The sequence below is a fragment of the Triticum dicoccoides genome, chromosome 7A (genome assembly GCF_002162155.2).
Source record: "Triticum dicoccoides isolate Atlit2015 ecotype Zavitan chromosome 7A, WEW_v2.0, whole genome shotgun sequence".
NCBI classification, from domain to species: Eukaryota; Viridiplantae; Streptophyta; class Magnoliopsida; order Poales; family Poaceae; genus Triticum; species Triticum dicoccoides.
Window position 1 is genome coordinate 236,865,696 of NC_041392.1, and position 16,140 is coordinate 236,881,835.

The 16,140-nt window shown below is 45.5% G+C and overlaps 1 protein-coding gene across 3 annotated transcripts; it reads left to right on the forward strand.

The window, feature by feature from the left end:
• Positions 1–980: 980 nt before the first annotated feature.
• On the forward strand, positions 981–7,607 carry LOC119327370 (putative pentatricopeptide repeat-containing protein At3g05240). 3 transcript variants are annotated; one of them, XM_037600485.1, is made up of 4 exons: positions 981–2,658; positions 3,096–3,235; positions 3,478–3,686; positions 7,323–7,607. In XM_037600485.1, exon 1 carries the CDS (start codon positions 1,014–1,016, stop codon positions 2,526–2,528), a length of 1,515 nt encoding a protein of 504 aa, XP_037456382.1. In that variant the 5' UTR covers positions 981–1,013; the 3' UTR covers positions 2,529–2,658; positions 3,096–3,235; positions 3,478–3,686; positions 7,323–7,607. The 3 variants fall into 3 exon arrangements, with proteins under 3 accessions (XP_037456382.1, XP_037456384.1, XP_037456383.1); XM_037600487.1 differs by having other exon boundaries at positions 7,378–7,607; XM_037600486.1 differs by having other exon boundaries at positions 3,110–3,235.
• The last annotated feature ends 8,533 nt before the right edge of the window (positions 7,608–16,140 follow it).

A 16,140-nucleotide genomic window follows, 5' to 3' on the forward strand; every position in this document is an offset into this window, starting at 1 on the left:
AGAAAAACCAGTTAGATGAATAATTATCCAAACCTTGGCCTGTGAATGAATTTTACCGGTTTCCTTGACTCCTTTCTTGCACGCATACGTTGCGCTCAGTGATCCTCTATCAAATTGCTTTTGCATGTCCTCTGCCCTAGCCCTAGCTAGCTTCTGGACATCATCTACCATCTAGAAATCATGGGTGGCCGCGTGGAAGGAAGAAGGAAGAAGGAAGAAGAAAGTAGACCAGGGATAGAGACTTTCATGTAAAGTTTTGTATGTTTGGAGAGTTAGCTCCGCATTGTTTTAACTCTCATGTTTAGAGCATTTTTAATAAAAGATGTAGATGCAAAAATAACTAATTTTTGTATCTCCGAGGCTCAAAAATCCTTTTCCAAAAGATGATGCAGATGTAAAAGGTTTTATATCTCAGCCTCCCGGAGATCTGAAATACAACACTTCGAGTACCGTCGCCGCCACCCCGCTCGCATCACCGGCCGCATCCCCGCACCACTGCCGCCCCGCCCGCATCACCGGCCGCATTCCCCGCACCGCCGCCACTCGATTCCACCACCGCCGCTGCGCCGTGGCCCCGCACTCCCGTCGCCGCTCAATCCGGCCGCAGCCCCGCACCACCACTCGCCGCGTGCAAGCCCGCCGCCCATCCCGTAGCCCCGCCCGCCGCCTCGCACCGCCGCCTCGCCCACCGCCGCCACCCCGCCACCGCCTGAATACTAGTTGAAGTACAATTTTACATCTCCATTTGCATCATCTATTAGAGTTGCTTTTTTACATCTTCAATATACATTTTTTGTTGGAGTTGTCTCTTTCTTGAAGATGCAAAAAACACTTTTGAAGATGTAAATTTTCACCTCTCCTGTTTTACGTCTCCAAATTTGCATCTCCGATATTACGGAGTTATGATATGCTCGAAGATTCACAATTTGAGCTGGGATAAAATTTAGCGAGGTAAATCCAGCCGTGCGCCGCTGCTGGTATTCGTTCATGCAAGCTGCTGGAGCAGGTTGCCCATGGCGACTCGCGCCACCACCCCCTCCTACCTCTACAACGTCCTCCTCCGCCGCGCCGCAGACCACCGCGGCCTCCTGCTGGCCTTCCGGGCTATGCTGCGCGCGGGCGTCGCGCCGGACCACTTCACCTTTCCCTTCGCCCTCAAGGCGCTCGCCCAGGCACGCGCCGCAGCGCCACCGCGCGCCGGCGGAGCCCTTCGGTGCCTCCACGCGCAGCTTGCCAAGTCTGGCCACGGCGCCGACGTCTACGTTACTTCCTCCCTCGTCCACGCCTACTCGGCAGCCGACGCCGACGCCGCCTCTGCACGTGCGGTGTTCGACGCCGCGCGCCACCGCAACGTCGTCACCTGGACGGCGATGATCGCTGGGCACGCCGCGGCTGGGGAGGCGCGGGATGCGGTCGCGCTATTCAGGGAGGCTGTGGCGAGCGGGCAAGAGGTAATTAATAGTGTCACGGCCGCGCAGGTGATGGCGGCGTGCGCGCAGTGCGGCGACATAGAGAGCGGGACGTGGGTGCACGACACGCTCCGGCGCTGGTGCGTCGAGCCCGTATTGCTCGATGTTGCTCTTGCCACGGCGGTACTCCATATGTATGCCGCATGTGGTGGTCTCAGTGTTGCAGTTCAAGTGTTCGATGCAATTCCTCAAAGAAACGAGGTGTCCTGGAATGCAATGGTTGAGGTTTGTAATCGTCATGGCAGCTCGGATAAGGTTCTAGAAGCTTTTGCTGCTATGCATTCTGCTGGGATGAAGCCTGATAAGGTGACATGGCTGAGCATACTGCGTGCTTGTACATCGAAGGGAGATACGGGCTTAAGCCGAGGGGTTCACGCATACTTGGAAAAGACTAATTGTTGTCGACATGTTTCAGTTTGCACATCTCTAATGGATATGTATTCAAAAACAGGAAATGCACAGAGCGCGCTCCAGATATTTCATTGTCTCAAAGGAAAGGATTTGATGGCATGGACAAGCATGATCAGCAGTTTGGCGAAGCATGGCCAAGGCAGAGATGCAGTGCAGCTCTTCAAGCAGATGGAGTATGGTGGCGTTGTTCCAGACCATGTTGCATTTTTAGGCGTGCTTACCGCTTGCAGTCATGCAGGGATGGTGGATGAAGGCAGGAAATATTTTGGCTCCATGCTGAATCTTTACGGCATCAGACCAACGGTAAAACATTATGGATGTATGATTGATCTCTTGAGCCGTGCAGGTCACTTAGGAGAGGTTGAGAGGATGATGCAGCTGATGCCTATTCAGCCCAGTTTTAGAATGTGGGGAAGTATGATGAACGGTTGCAAGATACATGGTAGGGCGGATGTAGCTGAGAGGATAGGATGGGAGTTTGCTGAACTTAACCCTCAGTTAAGTGCAACCTATGTGGTCATGTCCAACATATACGCAGAGGTTGGTAGGTGGCATGTGGTCGAGCAAACTAGGAGGCTGATGTGGCAGAAGGGATTGAAGAAAAATATTGGCTCAAGTGGCACTGAAGTGCACATGCTGTGCTCCTGAATTCAATCGAAGTGAGAGGGGGGGAATACTGTGAAAGACGTGTTGTGGAAATGTGACATCAAAGGCATGTACATTCCTGTCTGGACCATGCGTTTGAATTGAATTGCCAGTTTTATGTGCGGACATAGAGGTAAACATCTAATCTAACTTAAAGTGCTTACGAGTTGTTTACTTACGTACTTACCTTTCCTTTTTTGAAGCTAGATCGTTATTTATGCATTATATCCTGTACTTGATTTGGTAAGGACAAAATAGGTAAATGCTATTTTTGAGAGGTCGGTGTTTACAGAATGTCTGTCCACTTGGAGGTTGATATGTTGCCTGACATCACCCTTAGAAAATGCCTCTGCATATTTCCACAGCTCTGAGGGCTTCTTTGTCTAGCCTAAATATCAAATGTACACTTTGCATATACATATTTGTAAACACGAGAAAACTGAAGATGTTGTGATGTATTAAAACTCTAGCAACTACTTCTTTTACCATGCACCGTTGTTTCAATGCAAAAAGAAAAGAAGTGTCATATTTCATGTGTAACATAACAATTTTGGATATTAATTTAACCAGGACAATCTCTTCAGGGGCATCTGAACAGATAGACACCGAGCCTTCAAGGTGTGCGAAGTACTGGGCACTTTGGCAGTAAACGACATGCACCCAACACTAGCAGAAAGTATTCATAGCCTGGAGCCTTGGAATAGCTCAAGGTAAGACCGATGTCATACTAGCACCTTTTGCTTGACTTGAGCAACTCAGGGTGTGAGCTGGTGAGTACTAGCATGTAATTGATCCCAAACAAGTTAATTATTTGGGAAAATGTTTTTACACGATCATGGCTCTTGTCTCCCTTTAATTTCTCTGAAAGTTGTGCCACATCATTGTGTACTTGTTACAAAAGCTGTGTTGTGCTGCACTATTAGCCTGTCTTGACCAACCTAATTGCACTCAGGAGTCAGGACACTGAACACTTGCTAATTGGCAATGCTGGTACGCTGAAGGTGGTAACATGGCCTTCATGACCTCTTCAGTCAGCTGTGGTTGGTTAGCCGATCAATAGAAACTGAGGACTTCTTCCAATTAGATCTTCAACATTTGAAGGTTCATTGCCCCCAAGAATGCAGCCAAACAAGTCAAAATAAGCAACACTGCAACCATCAGGTGAGTTTCTGCATACTGCTTGTGATCTAAACTGGTTGCTCCAGTAGAATACTTCTCTGTAGTCTTACTTATCTGTTCTGATGCATGCCAAACCTTGTTACTGTAGTAACTACTCACCCTAAGGTCCTAGATTTTACGAATACTTCTTAAAATTAGTCCAACAGAGAAGCCCGGTGGAACAATAATTAAGATAGAAATGACAGTGAGGTATCATAATTGATTGTTCCTGTTAAGAGTTGAACCTGGTTGGGACAAATCACAAAGTCCATATTTCTAGGATACAGCACATTTCTCAAAGGTCCTATATCTCACCTTATTGACTAAGCAACACTAGCAAGATGCCCGTGCGTTGCATGGAACATCAAGATGCATTTGTACGAGTAGTTTACCTTGTGAGAGAAAAGGATGAACGGGGAAAGTCCTTATCTGCAAGTGTGGAGAGAGGTGCAGGTATCTTTTTGCAAAATTGCCATAGTTTGCTTTCTATCCGTCAGATATAGATCGGACGGTCTATATTACACGATGGTAGGCACACCATCATCACCAACTCGGTCTTTTATAAGAGTAGAGATCCATATCCTAACATTAAGTGGATAACTTTTTTATATTTTATTGGGCGGGAAAAATAAACAACCTGAACCGTGGACCAACCAAACCAAACTTGCACGCTAGCCAACTTTCCAACAAAGAAGTTCAGTAGTAGCATCCACGACGCTTTATTTATACCTTCGAAGTGCGACCGACAAAGGCTATGGCGGTAGCCACTTGTCACATCATCTTTTACAGCGAGGATTGGCCAGAAGTATACCGTCGTTGACCATGGCAGTACCCTGTATATTTCTACCGCCAACGTGTATAGGAAAAGTCAGATCCAGAAAGATTTACAAACAATCATTAAGTCGTGCTAAACTTTTCTCGAAAGGTCAAAACAGTGAATTTGTACGCATGTGGGCATACCCATGGTAGGAATCATGTCAGGTTTGAATGATTTCTGACTCCGGATGCAAGTTGTGACACGTGTTCGACCATGTATTGGCCTTTTTTTACCGAGATAACTCTAATTTTTTTATAAAATTTGTCTAAAATCAAAACAACTTGGCATGGTGCATTGAATTGGTAATACAAGGCCATGGAAAAAATTGGGCCATTTTAAGGATGTCCCAAAACAACATGCTCTCAGATAGAGCCTTCTGGCCTACCCGAACACCCTCCGTTGAACATGATCTATTTTTGGACATGCTTAAAATGAACCCAACTTTTGCAAGTAGGTGGGGATGCTCATGGTAGACACCCATGCCATGTTTTAATGACTTCCTACACCATTTGCACATTGCGACATGTCCATCCCTTTATCAACATTTTTACAACGGGAAAACTCCAGAAAATGCAAAACTTCTCAAAAACTCAAACAACTTGGCATGGTACCTTGAATTGCTCATACAAGACCATGGAAAAAATTGGGGTGATTTAAAGGATGTCGAGAAACAACGTGCTTTTAGACGGAGCCTTCTCGCATACCCGAGCATCCTTCATTGAACATAGTATATTTTTTTGACATCCTTCCTTAAAATTACATGCCTCTAGCTCAATATAAGAATGGATCAAGACCCCCACATGTTCGTATTCTCTAGTTCAACATGGCACCATCTAATTAGAGCCAAACCTATAAAAAAATTATTGGCACGTGCCCATAATTTGTTTCAATTATAATTAACCAGCATATTCTCTTTTATTGGCACATGGAAGCTACCACTGTCGATAATTTATGGTGTCCCTTATTCTGAACAAGCCGACTTAGCTCAATGCGCCGGATGCGAAGCAGGCCCAGTATGGGAGTGATTGATCTCACGAGCTCAAAGACACGACCACATGTTGCTAGCCACTCAAACAAACGCGTTCTGCTAAGCAATGATCAACATGAATATTAAAGAATATAATGCAACGTCAAATTAAAAACTTTTTTTTGAACTTTTCAAAAGCTTTTAACTATGAAATGCCAAATATACTTGGCAACGTGAATGATTTTCCAAATTATGATTTGTTTTAAAATACCACACATTTTAAAAAAGACGAACAAAAAATTTGAACAGAACATTTGTTGAAATTCACAAAAATTTCTTAAAAGCATGAACGTTTTATAAAAATATGTTTTTTTTCTTAAGTTGTGAACAATTTTTGGTAACGGGAACATATATTGAACATATAGAAGAAATTTAGAAAATATGTCTTTTAATGCAAAAATTATTTCCAATTTTTTAACATATCACTAAAACAAGAATATTTTTCAAATTTGTCACATTGTTTAAATCTTGCACAAATTTGGAAAAAGCCAAACATCTTTCAAAAATGGAATAATTGTTTTTAATTCTGAAAAAAAATTAAAATTTCAAACATATTTTAAATAGGAACACAGTTTTGGAATTCATAACCTGAACTATCGAATATACTTGGCAACGTGAACAATTTTCCGAATTATGAACAGTTCTTTGAAAATTTCATACATTTTTGGACAAAGCAAGAAGAAAAAATTGAACGGAACATCTCCTGAAATGCACATACATTTCTTAAAAACATGAACCTTCTTATAAAAAAACGAACATCTAAGTTGTGAACAATTTTTTAAAATGGGAACATGTTTTAAACATGCAGAAGAATTTTAGTAAATGTGTTTCTTTAATGCAAATATTCTTTTCAATTTTTAAACATACCGCTAAAACAAGAATATTTTTTGAATTTGGAATATTTTTCAAATGCATTTGTTTAAACCTTGAACAATTTCTTAAAATACAAATATTTTTTAATAAGTGGGAATAATTTTGAAATTTTGAACAAATGTTGGCATGACAAAAAAAATCCAAATATTTTTTGAATAAGAACACATTTTTTGTAATTCGTATCTTTTTACGAAATTATGAATAAAAATTGAAATTCCGAACATTTTTGAAAATTATGAATTTCAGAAAAAATTGAAAAATAGACTTGCAATGAGAAAATAATAAAGAAGCAGCAAATAAATAGAGAAAGAAACAGAAAAAGAAAATTTGATACAGAAGACAAACAAAAATGGGCCGCCGAGTCTTGGGCGCCCAGTGCGTAGCTGTAACTATTTGCCGCATTGAGCGGGAAATAAGATTTTTTCTTGCTGCGTGGGCAGGAGAAATGGGTTGATTTTACTGGGCCATAGGGTGCACAGCACACGTACGAAATTCTGCAGAAATCGTTTTTCCTTTGCTAACAAGCGGACGTACGAAAGTTTAGTACCACCTCGGATAGAATTATTTTTTTTGAAGGTGAACGGATGAAAAAATTAGAGAAATACACCTTATTTTATTAGTAGGTATAGATATAGATATAGATATAGATATAGATAAAGCACAACAGCAGTTTTATGGTTAATAAAGTTTCTTGCTCAGTTTCAAATAAAAGAAATTCTTACATCTGTGTGCCGGTTAAGTGCAACCTCTCAGAGCTAAAGCAAGTGAGGACGCTAATAGCCAGATGCCAATTCAGACGTTTCTTTTTAATTGAAATTCTTCTGGATCCATTTCTGAACGAATCTTTACTTTCTTTGCGTGCTTTCCCAAGGTTATCCTGTGATGTCCCTTTTGTTTGCTTGCATTTACCCTCATGTTGCAGTTCTCCAGCAGGGTGTGGATTTCTGTTGGTTTATGATGGGCTGATCCCACTGTAGGTATGGACCTTCCTTCATGAAGCTTGAGGAAGCACTCACTTTTCCATCCACGGGATTCTTGGTTCTGCACTTAGTCTTGAACCTTTGTTGGTTTGGGACGTCAATCTCATTCGTCATATCCGTCTTGTCCATTATGGGCGGATGCGCGAGCTTGAAAGAGATACTGCAATTTGAATAGTTAATGCTGCTCACACTACTGTATATAGTCGATAAATTGCTGATTTTTTCTTTCTTTCTGTCATATGCCTGAGTTATACAACAACAACAACAACAACAAACAACAAAGCCTTTAGTCCCAAACAAGTTAAGTTATACTACCTCCGCTCCAAAATACTATTTGAAGTTCTCTGTTTATCTTAAGTCAACTTCTTGAAGTTTTGATCATGTATATAGAAAAATTATTAATATGTCCATTCAATTGGATTACACAACCTGTCTCCTCTGGATTGTGTGTTCATGTTCATTTATCTGGATGTTTTTCTTAACAAGGGGGAGGCGCAGAAGGCGCCAAATTTCATTTCAAACTAAGCTCAGATATTGTACATCATGAACACAAAACCCAGGACAATCAAGATTAACAAGTTTCTAAATGAAAGGAGAGCTGTGGATTGTCTGTGAGCTAGTTTGACTCACGCAAAGAAAGTTTCTGATATGGAGTTCCAAACCTGGTGAGCACAATCGTGCGCAACTCCATTTAAACCTCTGGATATATGGAAGATGGCAGTAGTAGAGTGCTTGGAGTTGCAATGGAAGCCTGCTGAGTGCTGCATGATGTCCCAGCCAGTAGAAGGAGCAGAGATGTCTATGAGGAATGTGGGCCGCTGCACTTCCACCTTCGCAGCCACAACTGCAGGAAAGGTGCAAAGCTCCAGCTTCTGCCAGCAGAGGCGAGGGTGCGAGATCCACAGAGGCTTGAATTATGATCCCAGCACTGCCTTGATCGTCCTAGATCTGTATGAAGACACATGTGAGCTGTGGCTGGCAGCGAAGATCTTCCTGGGGTCTTTGGAATTCTTCCAAGAGGCATCCAAAAAAAAATCTTGTTCCCTGTGATCATATGATCAGATGCAGCAGTACTTCCCTGTACAGGAATCAGAGAAGTATTAGGATTAGAAGACGTATGCCCTGCAGTAGTAACAGTAGCAGTATGCTCTTCATCAGCCATGTTAGCAGCAGTGATTGCAAGTTTTATCTGATGGACTTGGTGAGGAGAGTTCCTTCTCTGAAAAAGTGCATCATCCCTGGTTTTCCAAAGGCCCCATAAGAAAGAATTGATTAGGCAAAGAAGCATAAGGATGCCACATGGACAGAATGTGGAGAATGATATCATGCATGGTGTGAAAATTGTTTACAAGCATTTCAGTTGTTAAATACCAAGGATGAGAGAACCAGGCTGCTTTTGTAAAAGTGCAAAGAAGAAAATAGGTGCAACTCATCCTCGGGAAGATCACATCTGCAACCGTTCTGGGATATGTTAATAGAATAGTTACCTCCTCGCAAACCTATGGGGAGTGCAGTCCTAAGAGCATCTCCAGCGCCGCGCCCAACAAGCCCTCCCAGACCACTTTTTTTCGGCGCCGGCGCCACAAAAACGCCCCAGTCGCGTCCCCAGGACGTCGAAAAGCGCCGGTTCGGCTCGTTTTTGGGCTCGGCGGTCGCAGGCCAAACCCGGCGCACTGGGGGGCGATCGGGGGCTCCGGCGCAAGGGAAAAGCGCGACTGGCCCACACCGTCAGGTGAAAAGTCAAGTTTTTCTTCCCCGACTCGCCTCCCACCCCCATGCCCTCGGCCGCCATTAGCTGTATCCCGGCGCCGCCCGCCGCCCTTCACCGCTAGATAGCCAATCCCCGTCGGAAAAATAGCAGAGGTTTGCCGAGGCAGCCCCTCCACCAGCAGCTGGGCGTTTCCGGCCGCGGAGGGGCAGTTTAGCGACGGGTACACGCCCGCCGGGGCAAGGTGTTTGGCGATTTGCCTGCCCCGGCGAGATGGACTCGGATGACGAGGAAGCGTTCGCCGCGCTGCTGGAGGAGGAAGCCGAGGCCGACGTCCAGGAAGAAGAGCATCTCATGGTGCTCGCCGCCCTCACCCAGCTGCTCGCGAGCAATGAAAAGCCGCGGCGAGGTGGATCGACGCCGGGGCTGGTGAAAGAAAAGAACCGGCATCGTCTCGAAGGCTACTGCATGCTCTACTCCGACTACTTTGCCGACGCTCCACTGCACGGCGACAAAACATTTCGGCGCCATTATCGGATGAGCCGAAAGCTTTTCCTTAGGATTGTGAATTCCATCCGGGAGTTTGACAGCTACTTCAAGTGCAAGAAGGATTGCACCGGCAAACTTGGATTCACCTCGATCCATAAGTGCACGACAGCGATGAGGATGCTTGCATACGGAGCTTCCGGTGATTCACTCGACGACTATGGGCGCATGGCCGAGTCCACCACCATTGAGTGTCTCTACAAGTTCTGTCGGGCAGTCGTGGCAGTGTTTGGACCGCAAAATACTTGCAAACACCCAATGCGGAAGACACTGCTCGGATCCTAGCACAGAATGCAGCAAGAGGATTTCCTGGGATGCTTGGAAGCATCGACGGCATGCATTGGAAATGGAAGAACTTCCCATTTGCTTGGCAGGGGATGTACAAAGGCGCCAAAGGTGGTTGCAGTGTGGTACTTGAGGCGGTGGCCGCACAGGACCTCTGGATTTGGAACTCCTTCTTTGGTATGTCAGGAACTCACAATGACATCAACGTGCTGCAGTGCTCCCCTGTCTTTGCCAAGGTTGTTGAAGGTCATTCTCCTCCGGTGAACTTTGAGGTCAATGGGCGGCACTACAACAAGGGGTACTACCTAGCTGATGGCATCTATCCGAGATGGTCTACATTTGTGAAGACTATCTCGAACGCTGTTCCAGGAGGCAAGAAGTCCCACTTTGCCAAGGTGCAGGAGGCTTGCAGGAAGGATGTCGAGCGGGCTTTTTGTGTGCTCCAATCTCGATTTGCTGTTGTCCGCTACCCTGTTCAGACCTGGTCGAAAGATCAAATGTGGGAGATCATGACTTGTTGTGTCATCTTGCACAACATGATCATCGAGAGCGAGCAGGAAGAGCTAGTGTTTGACACTGAACCATACTACAGGCAGGGTCCTCTAGCCGAAGTTGATCACCAACTACCGGCAAACTAGACTGCCTACCTCAGTATGTGTCAGGAGATCCGAGACCCACAGGTGCATCATCAACCGCAGCAGGATCTGGTGGAGCACCTATGGAGGCTCAAGGGCGACGTCGGGCTCGGCGTGTGATGAAATATGAGTTTTTATTTGTTGAACTATATAATTTGTATTGAACTATTTGTTGTTGCACTGTTTTGTTGAACTATTTGATTTTCTGTGATGAACTATGTGATAAAAAAATATTTATGTTCATAATTGAACGCCGAGCCACGGCGAACCACGCCGAATATGGGCTGATCATCGCTCATATGGGGCCTTTATTCGCCGAAAGTGGGCCGAAAACCGGGCCAATCTCGGCGCCTGGGGGCGACGACTGAACGCCCAACCGCCCCCAGCGCCGATTGTATCGTCGGCTCGCCCCCGGGGGCGATTTTTATGCCTCCTGGGGGCCAACGACTGGAGATGCTCTAAGTAATTTCCAAGCAAAAGTTTGGATTCGAGGAGCCAAATGCTTCAGCTTTCGTACCTGTTTGAGAATGTTTTTGACCTACAAAGGCAGGAGGGGGGGGGGGCTAGGCCTATTGTTAGGAGTGGCCTGGAGATCCTGCAAGCAAAGTTTATAAATGCTTTTTGTGTTATGTTTGCCATTATACCAGTTAAATCCCAAAATAATATGTCAGATTGTCAGGGCCCTCATCCTTAAAGATTGGAGTATTCAGAATAATGGAAGCAGTAGGCTAAGAGAAAAGCTGATTGATGAGAGTTTTTTTTTGAAATGGAGGCAAAAGCTTTGCCTCATCCATTAAATAAGAGAGAATAGAGTTAGTTACAAACAACCCGAGTACACAGCATGCGGATTACTCACGCAATAACAAAGACCCTAGTTTTTTTATCACCGGCAATGATCCAAAGGTTAGCCTCGGTGGCGATGGAGGAAAGTAGCACTGTCGGAGGGGCGCACTTATGCCTGAAAACTCATGTGTTACGCTCATTCCAAATTGTCCATGAAACAAGCATGGTGAGGGATGCCTTGGCTTGTATGTGCGGATAGCCGTCGTCGCAAGTACTTTCCCACCAAGATTGGACCGAGTCGAACAAGGGCCAAGTGGAAATGACGAAATCGGGGACGTGGTACTTGTCAATGAGCAAGGATCAAAGCCTTCTAGAGAAGCGACATTTGAAGAATAGGTGATTCCCACTCTCTTGTTCCCTCTTGCAAAGGGGCAAAGATCACAGTTTGGCCACCCACGCTTTGCCAATCTATATGCGGTCCAAATCCTGTCTTAGAGAGCCAACCAAGCAAAGAACATGACTTTTGGGGGAGCCCAAACTTTCCGAACCATCTTGTCCATGGGGGAGAGAACCAATCCTAAAAATTGTGCCCTATATGCGGAGGCCGCCGAGTAATGCCCCGAGACCGAATGCTTCCAAAGGATGTCATCCTTGGAGAGTTCGTCAAGATGGACCTCATGAAGGAGCATCCAAAGTGTGAAGAATTGCGTGACATGCTCAGCAGAGATAGAGGTGGATGGATTGATCTTGAGGATCCATGCGTTGTGCTTGAGGGCCTCCCGCACCTTCCCATTCTTACACATGGAAGCTTCATGGATGAGCGGGGCAATATCTTTAGGCTTGCGCCCAAGGAGCCAAGGGGAGTCCCAGAAGGGGGTCTTCCCGCCCTTACCAACGGAGATGGTGGTGGAAGCATAGAAAAAGTTAAGGTCCTCCTTGTCACAAGGGTTTCCCAATCTGACCCACATCTTGGTAGGCTCCTTCAATTCGTACCAAGGTCATCGCAGCCGGAGGGCGCGTGTAAACTTGTTGGTGTTGAGGACCCCAAGCCCCCCATATTCGAGTGGCCGGCAAACAGTCTCCCAGTTTACTTTGCATTTTGCCCCTGTCATTTTGTCTATTCCAGACCATAGGAAGGCTCTCTCAAGTTTGTTGACAGTGTGTAGGATGGATGGCGGGATGACCAACGGAGTAGCGGGGTAGACCAGTTGGGAGGTGATCACAGACTTACAAGAGTCGTACGCCCGATGGTGGTGATATTCTGACCCTCGTATGTTGTTAGCTTGCTCGCCACTTTGTCCACGAGGAATTGCAGGTCCACCAACTTCAGCTGCCATACAGAGAGGGGGAGCCCTAGGTACCGCAAAGGGAAAGAAGCTCTTGCTGCCGGTAGGCTTAGTGTCAAACAGCCCAGATCGAGGTGGTTGCAACGGACGGGCACCATCGAGCTCTTGAGGAAGTTGGTGCAGAGGCCTGTGACCTCACCAAAGCCTCTCAAGATGCATGCAAGATTGTCCATGTCTCTTTTGACCGGGGCCACGAAAACCATCGCGTCATCCGCATAAAGAGAGGTCCTTAGCATTGCCCTCTTCCCCTGGGATTGTGTAGGAGCACCTTCCTCGTGGCCACATCTAGGATTCTTTGGAGCGGGTCAATGGCGATGACGAATAGGAGTGGGGGGGGGTCACCCTTCCGGAGGCCTTGGCCATGCTTAATTGGACCACCAGCAATACCATTGAGGATGATCCTCGAAGATGACGAGCAAAGGAGGGTAGCGATCCAATCCCTGAATTTGGGAGGGAACCCTCGCCATTGGAGAAGATCGAGCAAATACTCCCACTTAACGGTGTCGAGGGCCTTGCGAATATCAAGCTTGAAAAGAAGGGACGGGGTCTTGCTCTTGTGTAGGCGCCGAGCGCGATTGCGAACATACAAGAAATTGTCATGGATGCTTCTTGTTTTAATGAAGGCACTTTGGGTGTCGGAGACGAGGCTTGTCATGTGGGGGCCCAGCCGAGTGGAGAGCACCTTCGCAATAATTTTCGCGACCACGTGGATGAGGCTAATGGACGTATAGTCGGCGATCCCCTCCGCCCCTTCCTTATTAGGCAAGAGCACCACATTCGCGGAGTTGAGCCACTGATGAGAATTTGATTCCATTGCTTAAGATCAGGAAGCCACAGGTCCTTAAGAGCAGCTGGGTAGACAAAATGAGGCTGCTGGATAATAAGGCGATTGTACACGTCAGGCCAAGCAGGGCAGCAAGGGGTGCTCCAAACCGGGACATTGCCTTGGGTAAGTTGACAAAATACAGTGGGCTTTGAGCTTGGGCATCATTTTAAGAATGAAGGACCAAAAAGCTAATTTGGAACAAAGGTGAATCAGAGAAGTATTTAGTCTTGAGAATCAAATAAGGGACCAACTACAGGTCAATTGTTTCAGCAGAAAACAGTCAGTTGATTCTCCTTCTCCTGTATCAACCATCCGATCAAGATCCAATGGACGCTTGTGACAGCCTGGTTTTTGCCCTCTTTTATTTGCCCGATTTTCATTTGAATTGATTTTTAAATTTGGAGTTTTTGAATCTTTTCATGTGGACTTAAACACTTGGGTACCCTTGGCTTTCACCCAAGTGCCTCATCTCCCTCTCTAATCATCATTTCCTCTCTGGTTCACCTCGTAATAATATTTGGAATATTTTTCTTTAATGAAAAATATTCATTTTCTTCTCTTAAACCCTAGCCAGATCAATGTGCTCCAAAGCAACCCCAATTTTTCTTGCCCACAAAAATCTGAGAAAATTCACAAATATTCTTTGAACCCTAGGGCACCTTCCTGAGCAAAAATATTGCACCACTTTTTGGAATATTTTTTCTATAGAAAATATTTTCCGTTCTGGACAAAAATGGTGGTTTCTACAGCAACTACCATTTTACTTGCTTCTATGAGGCTGATTTTTCTTGCGCATCATCACCTTAGTAGATGATTGCTAACCTCCAAAACCCAGCCCCAAACTCCCAGCCGTTTGACCTCAGTAAACTCTCAAAGTTACTGATCAGAAACTTACTTGGCTTGTGAAATCTTTTCTACTGCGTCTGGGTCGAAACCAAATCGTGGTAATCTTCAAAACTACCACGAACAACAATCCAGACATGAACTTTGGACGTAGGTCGGCCTGAGGGCAAAGTTCACGCGGTGACCACGCGTGTACATGATGCCAGCCTACGTGTCGACGCGCGCTGAGTGCCACCGAGCGCTCTGTTTCGCGCATGCTCGCTTCCCCGATTGCCATAGCGTGCCAAACCTCGCCACCATCTTTGTCCAACCCCCCTTAACTCTCCCCTGGCACTCGCCGACGCCTGATACGTCCATTTTGCATCATGCTTTTATATCGATATTTATTGCATTATGGATTGTTATTTCACTTTATGTCACAATACTTATGGCTATTCTCTTTTATTTTACAAGGTTTACATAAGGAGGGAGAATGCCGGCAGCTGGAATTCCGGGCTAGAAAAGGAGCAAATATTAGAGACCTATTCTGCGCAACTCCAAAAGTCCTGAAACTCCACGAAACATCTTAAAATAAATAAAGAAAAATCCTCGCCAAAGATGAAGGCTAGGGGGCCCACACCCTGCTCACGGGGGTGGGGGCGCGCCCCCCCTAGGGCGCCCCCTACCTCGTGGGCCCCCTGGTGGCTCTCCGACGTCCATCTTCTCCTATATGAAGTATTTCGATGAGAAAAAAGAAGAAGGAACTTTTCAGGACGAGACTCCGCCACCACGAGGCGGAACCTTGGCGGAACCAATCTAGAGCTCCGGCAGAGCTGTTCTGCCGGGGATACTTCCCTTCGGGAGGGGGAAATCATCACCATCGTCATCACCAACGCTCCTCTCATCGGGAGAGGGCAATCTCCATCAACATCTTCACCAAAACCATCTCATCTCCAAACCCTAGTTCATCTCTTGTATCCAATTCTTGTCTCAAAGTCCAGGATTGGTGCTAGTAGGTTGCTAGTAGTGTTGATTACTCCTTGTAGTTGATGCTAGTTGGTTTATTTGGTGGAAGATCATATGTTCAGATCCTATATGCATATTATTACCCCTCTGATTACGAACATGAATATGCTTTGTGAGTAATTACGTTTGTTCCTGAGGACAAGGGAGAAGTCTTGCTATTAGTAGTCATGTGAATTTGGTATTCGTTTGATATTTTGATAAGATGTATGTTGTCTAGCCTCTAGTGGTGTTATGTGAATGTCGACTACATAACACTTCACCATTATTTAGGCCTAGAGGAAGGCATTGGGAAGTAATAAGTAGATGATGGGTTGCTAGAGTGACAGAAGCTTAAACCCTAGTTTATGCGTTGCTTCGTAAGGGGCTGATTTGGATCCACATGTTTCATGCTATGGTTAGGTTTACCTTAATACTTTTGTTGTACTTGCGGATGCTTGCAATAGAGGTTAATCATAAGTGCATGCTTGTTCAAGTAAGAACATCACCCAAGCACCGGTTCACCCACATATCAAATTATCAAAGTATCGAACGCGAATCATATGAACGTGATGAAAACTAGCTTGACGATATTCCCATGTGTCCTCGGGAGCACTTTTCCTATTATAAGAGTTTGTTTCGGCTTGTCCTTTGTTACAAAAAGGATTGGGCCACCTTGCTGCACTTTATTTACTTTTGTTACTTGTTGCTCGTTACAATTTATCCTATCACAAAACTATCTGTTACCACTTATTTCAGTACTTGCAGAGAATACCTTGCTGAAAACCACTTATCATTTCCTTCTGC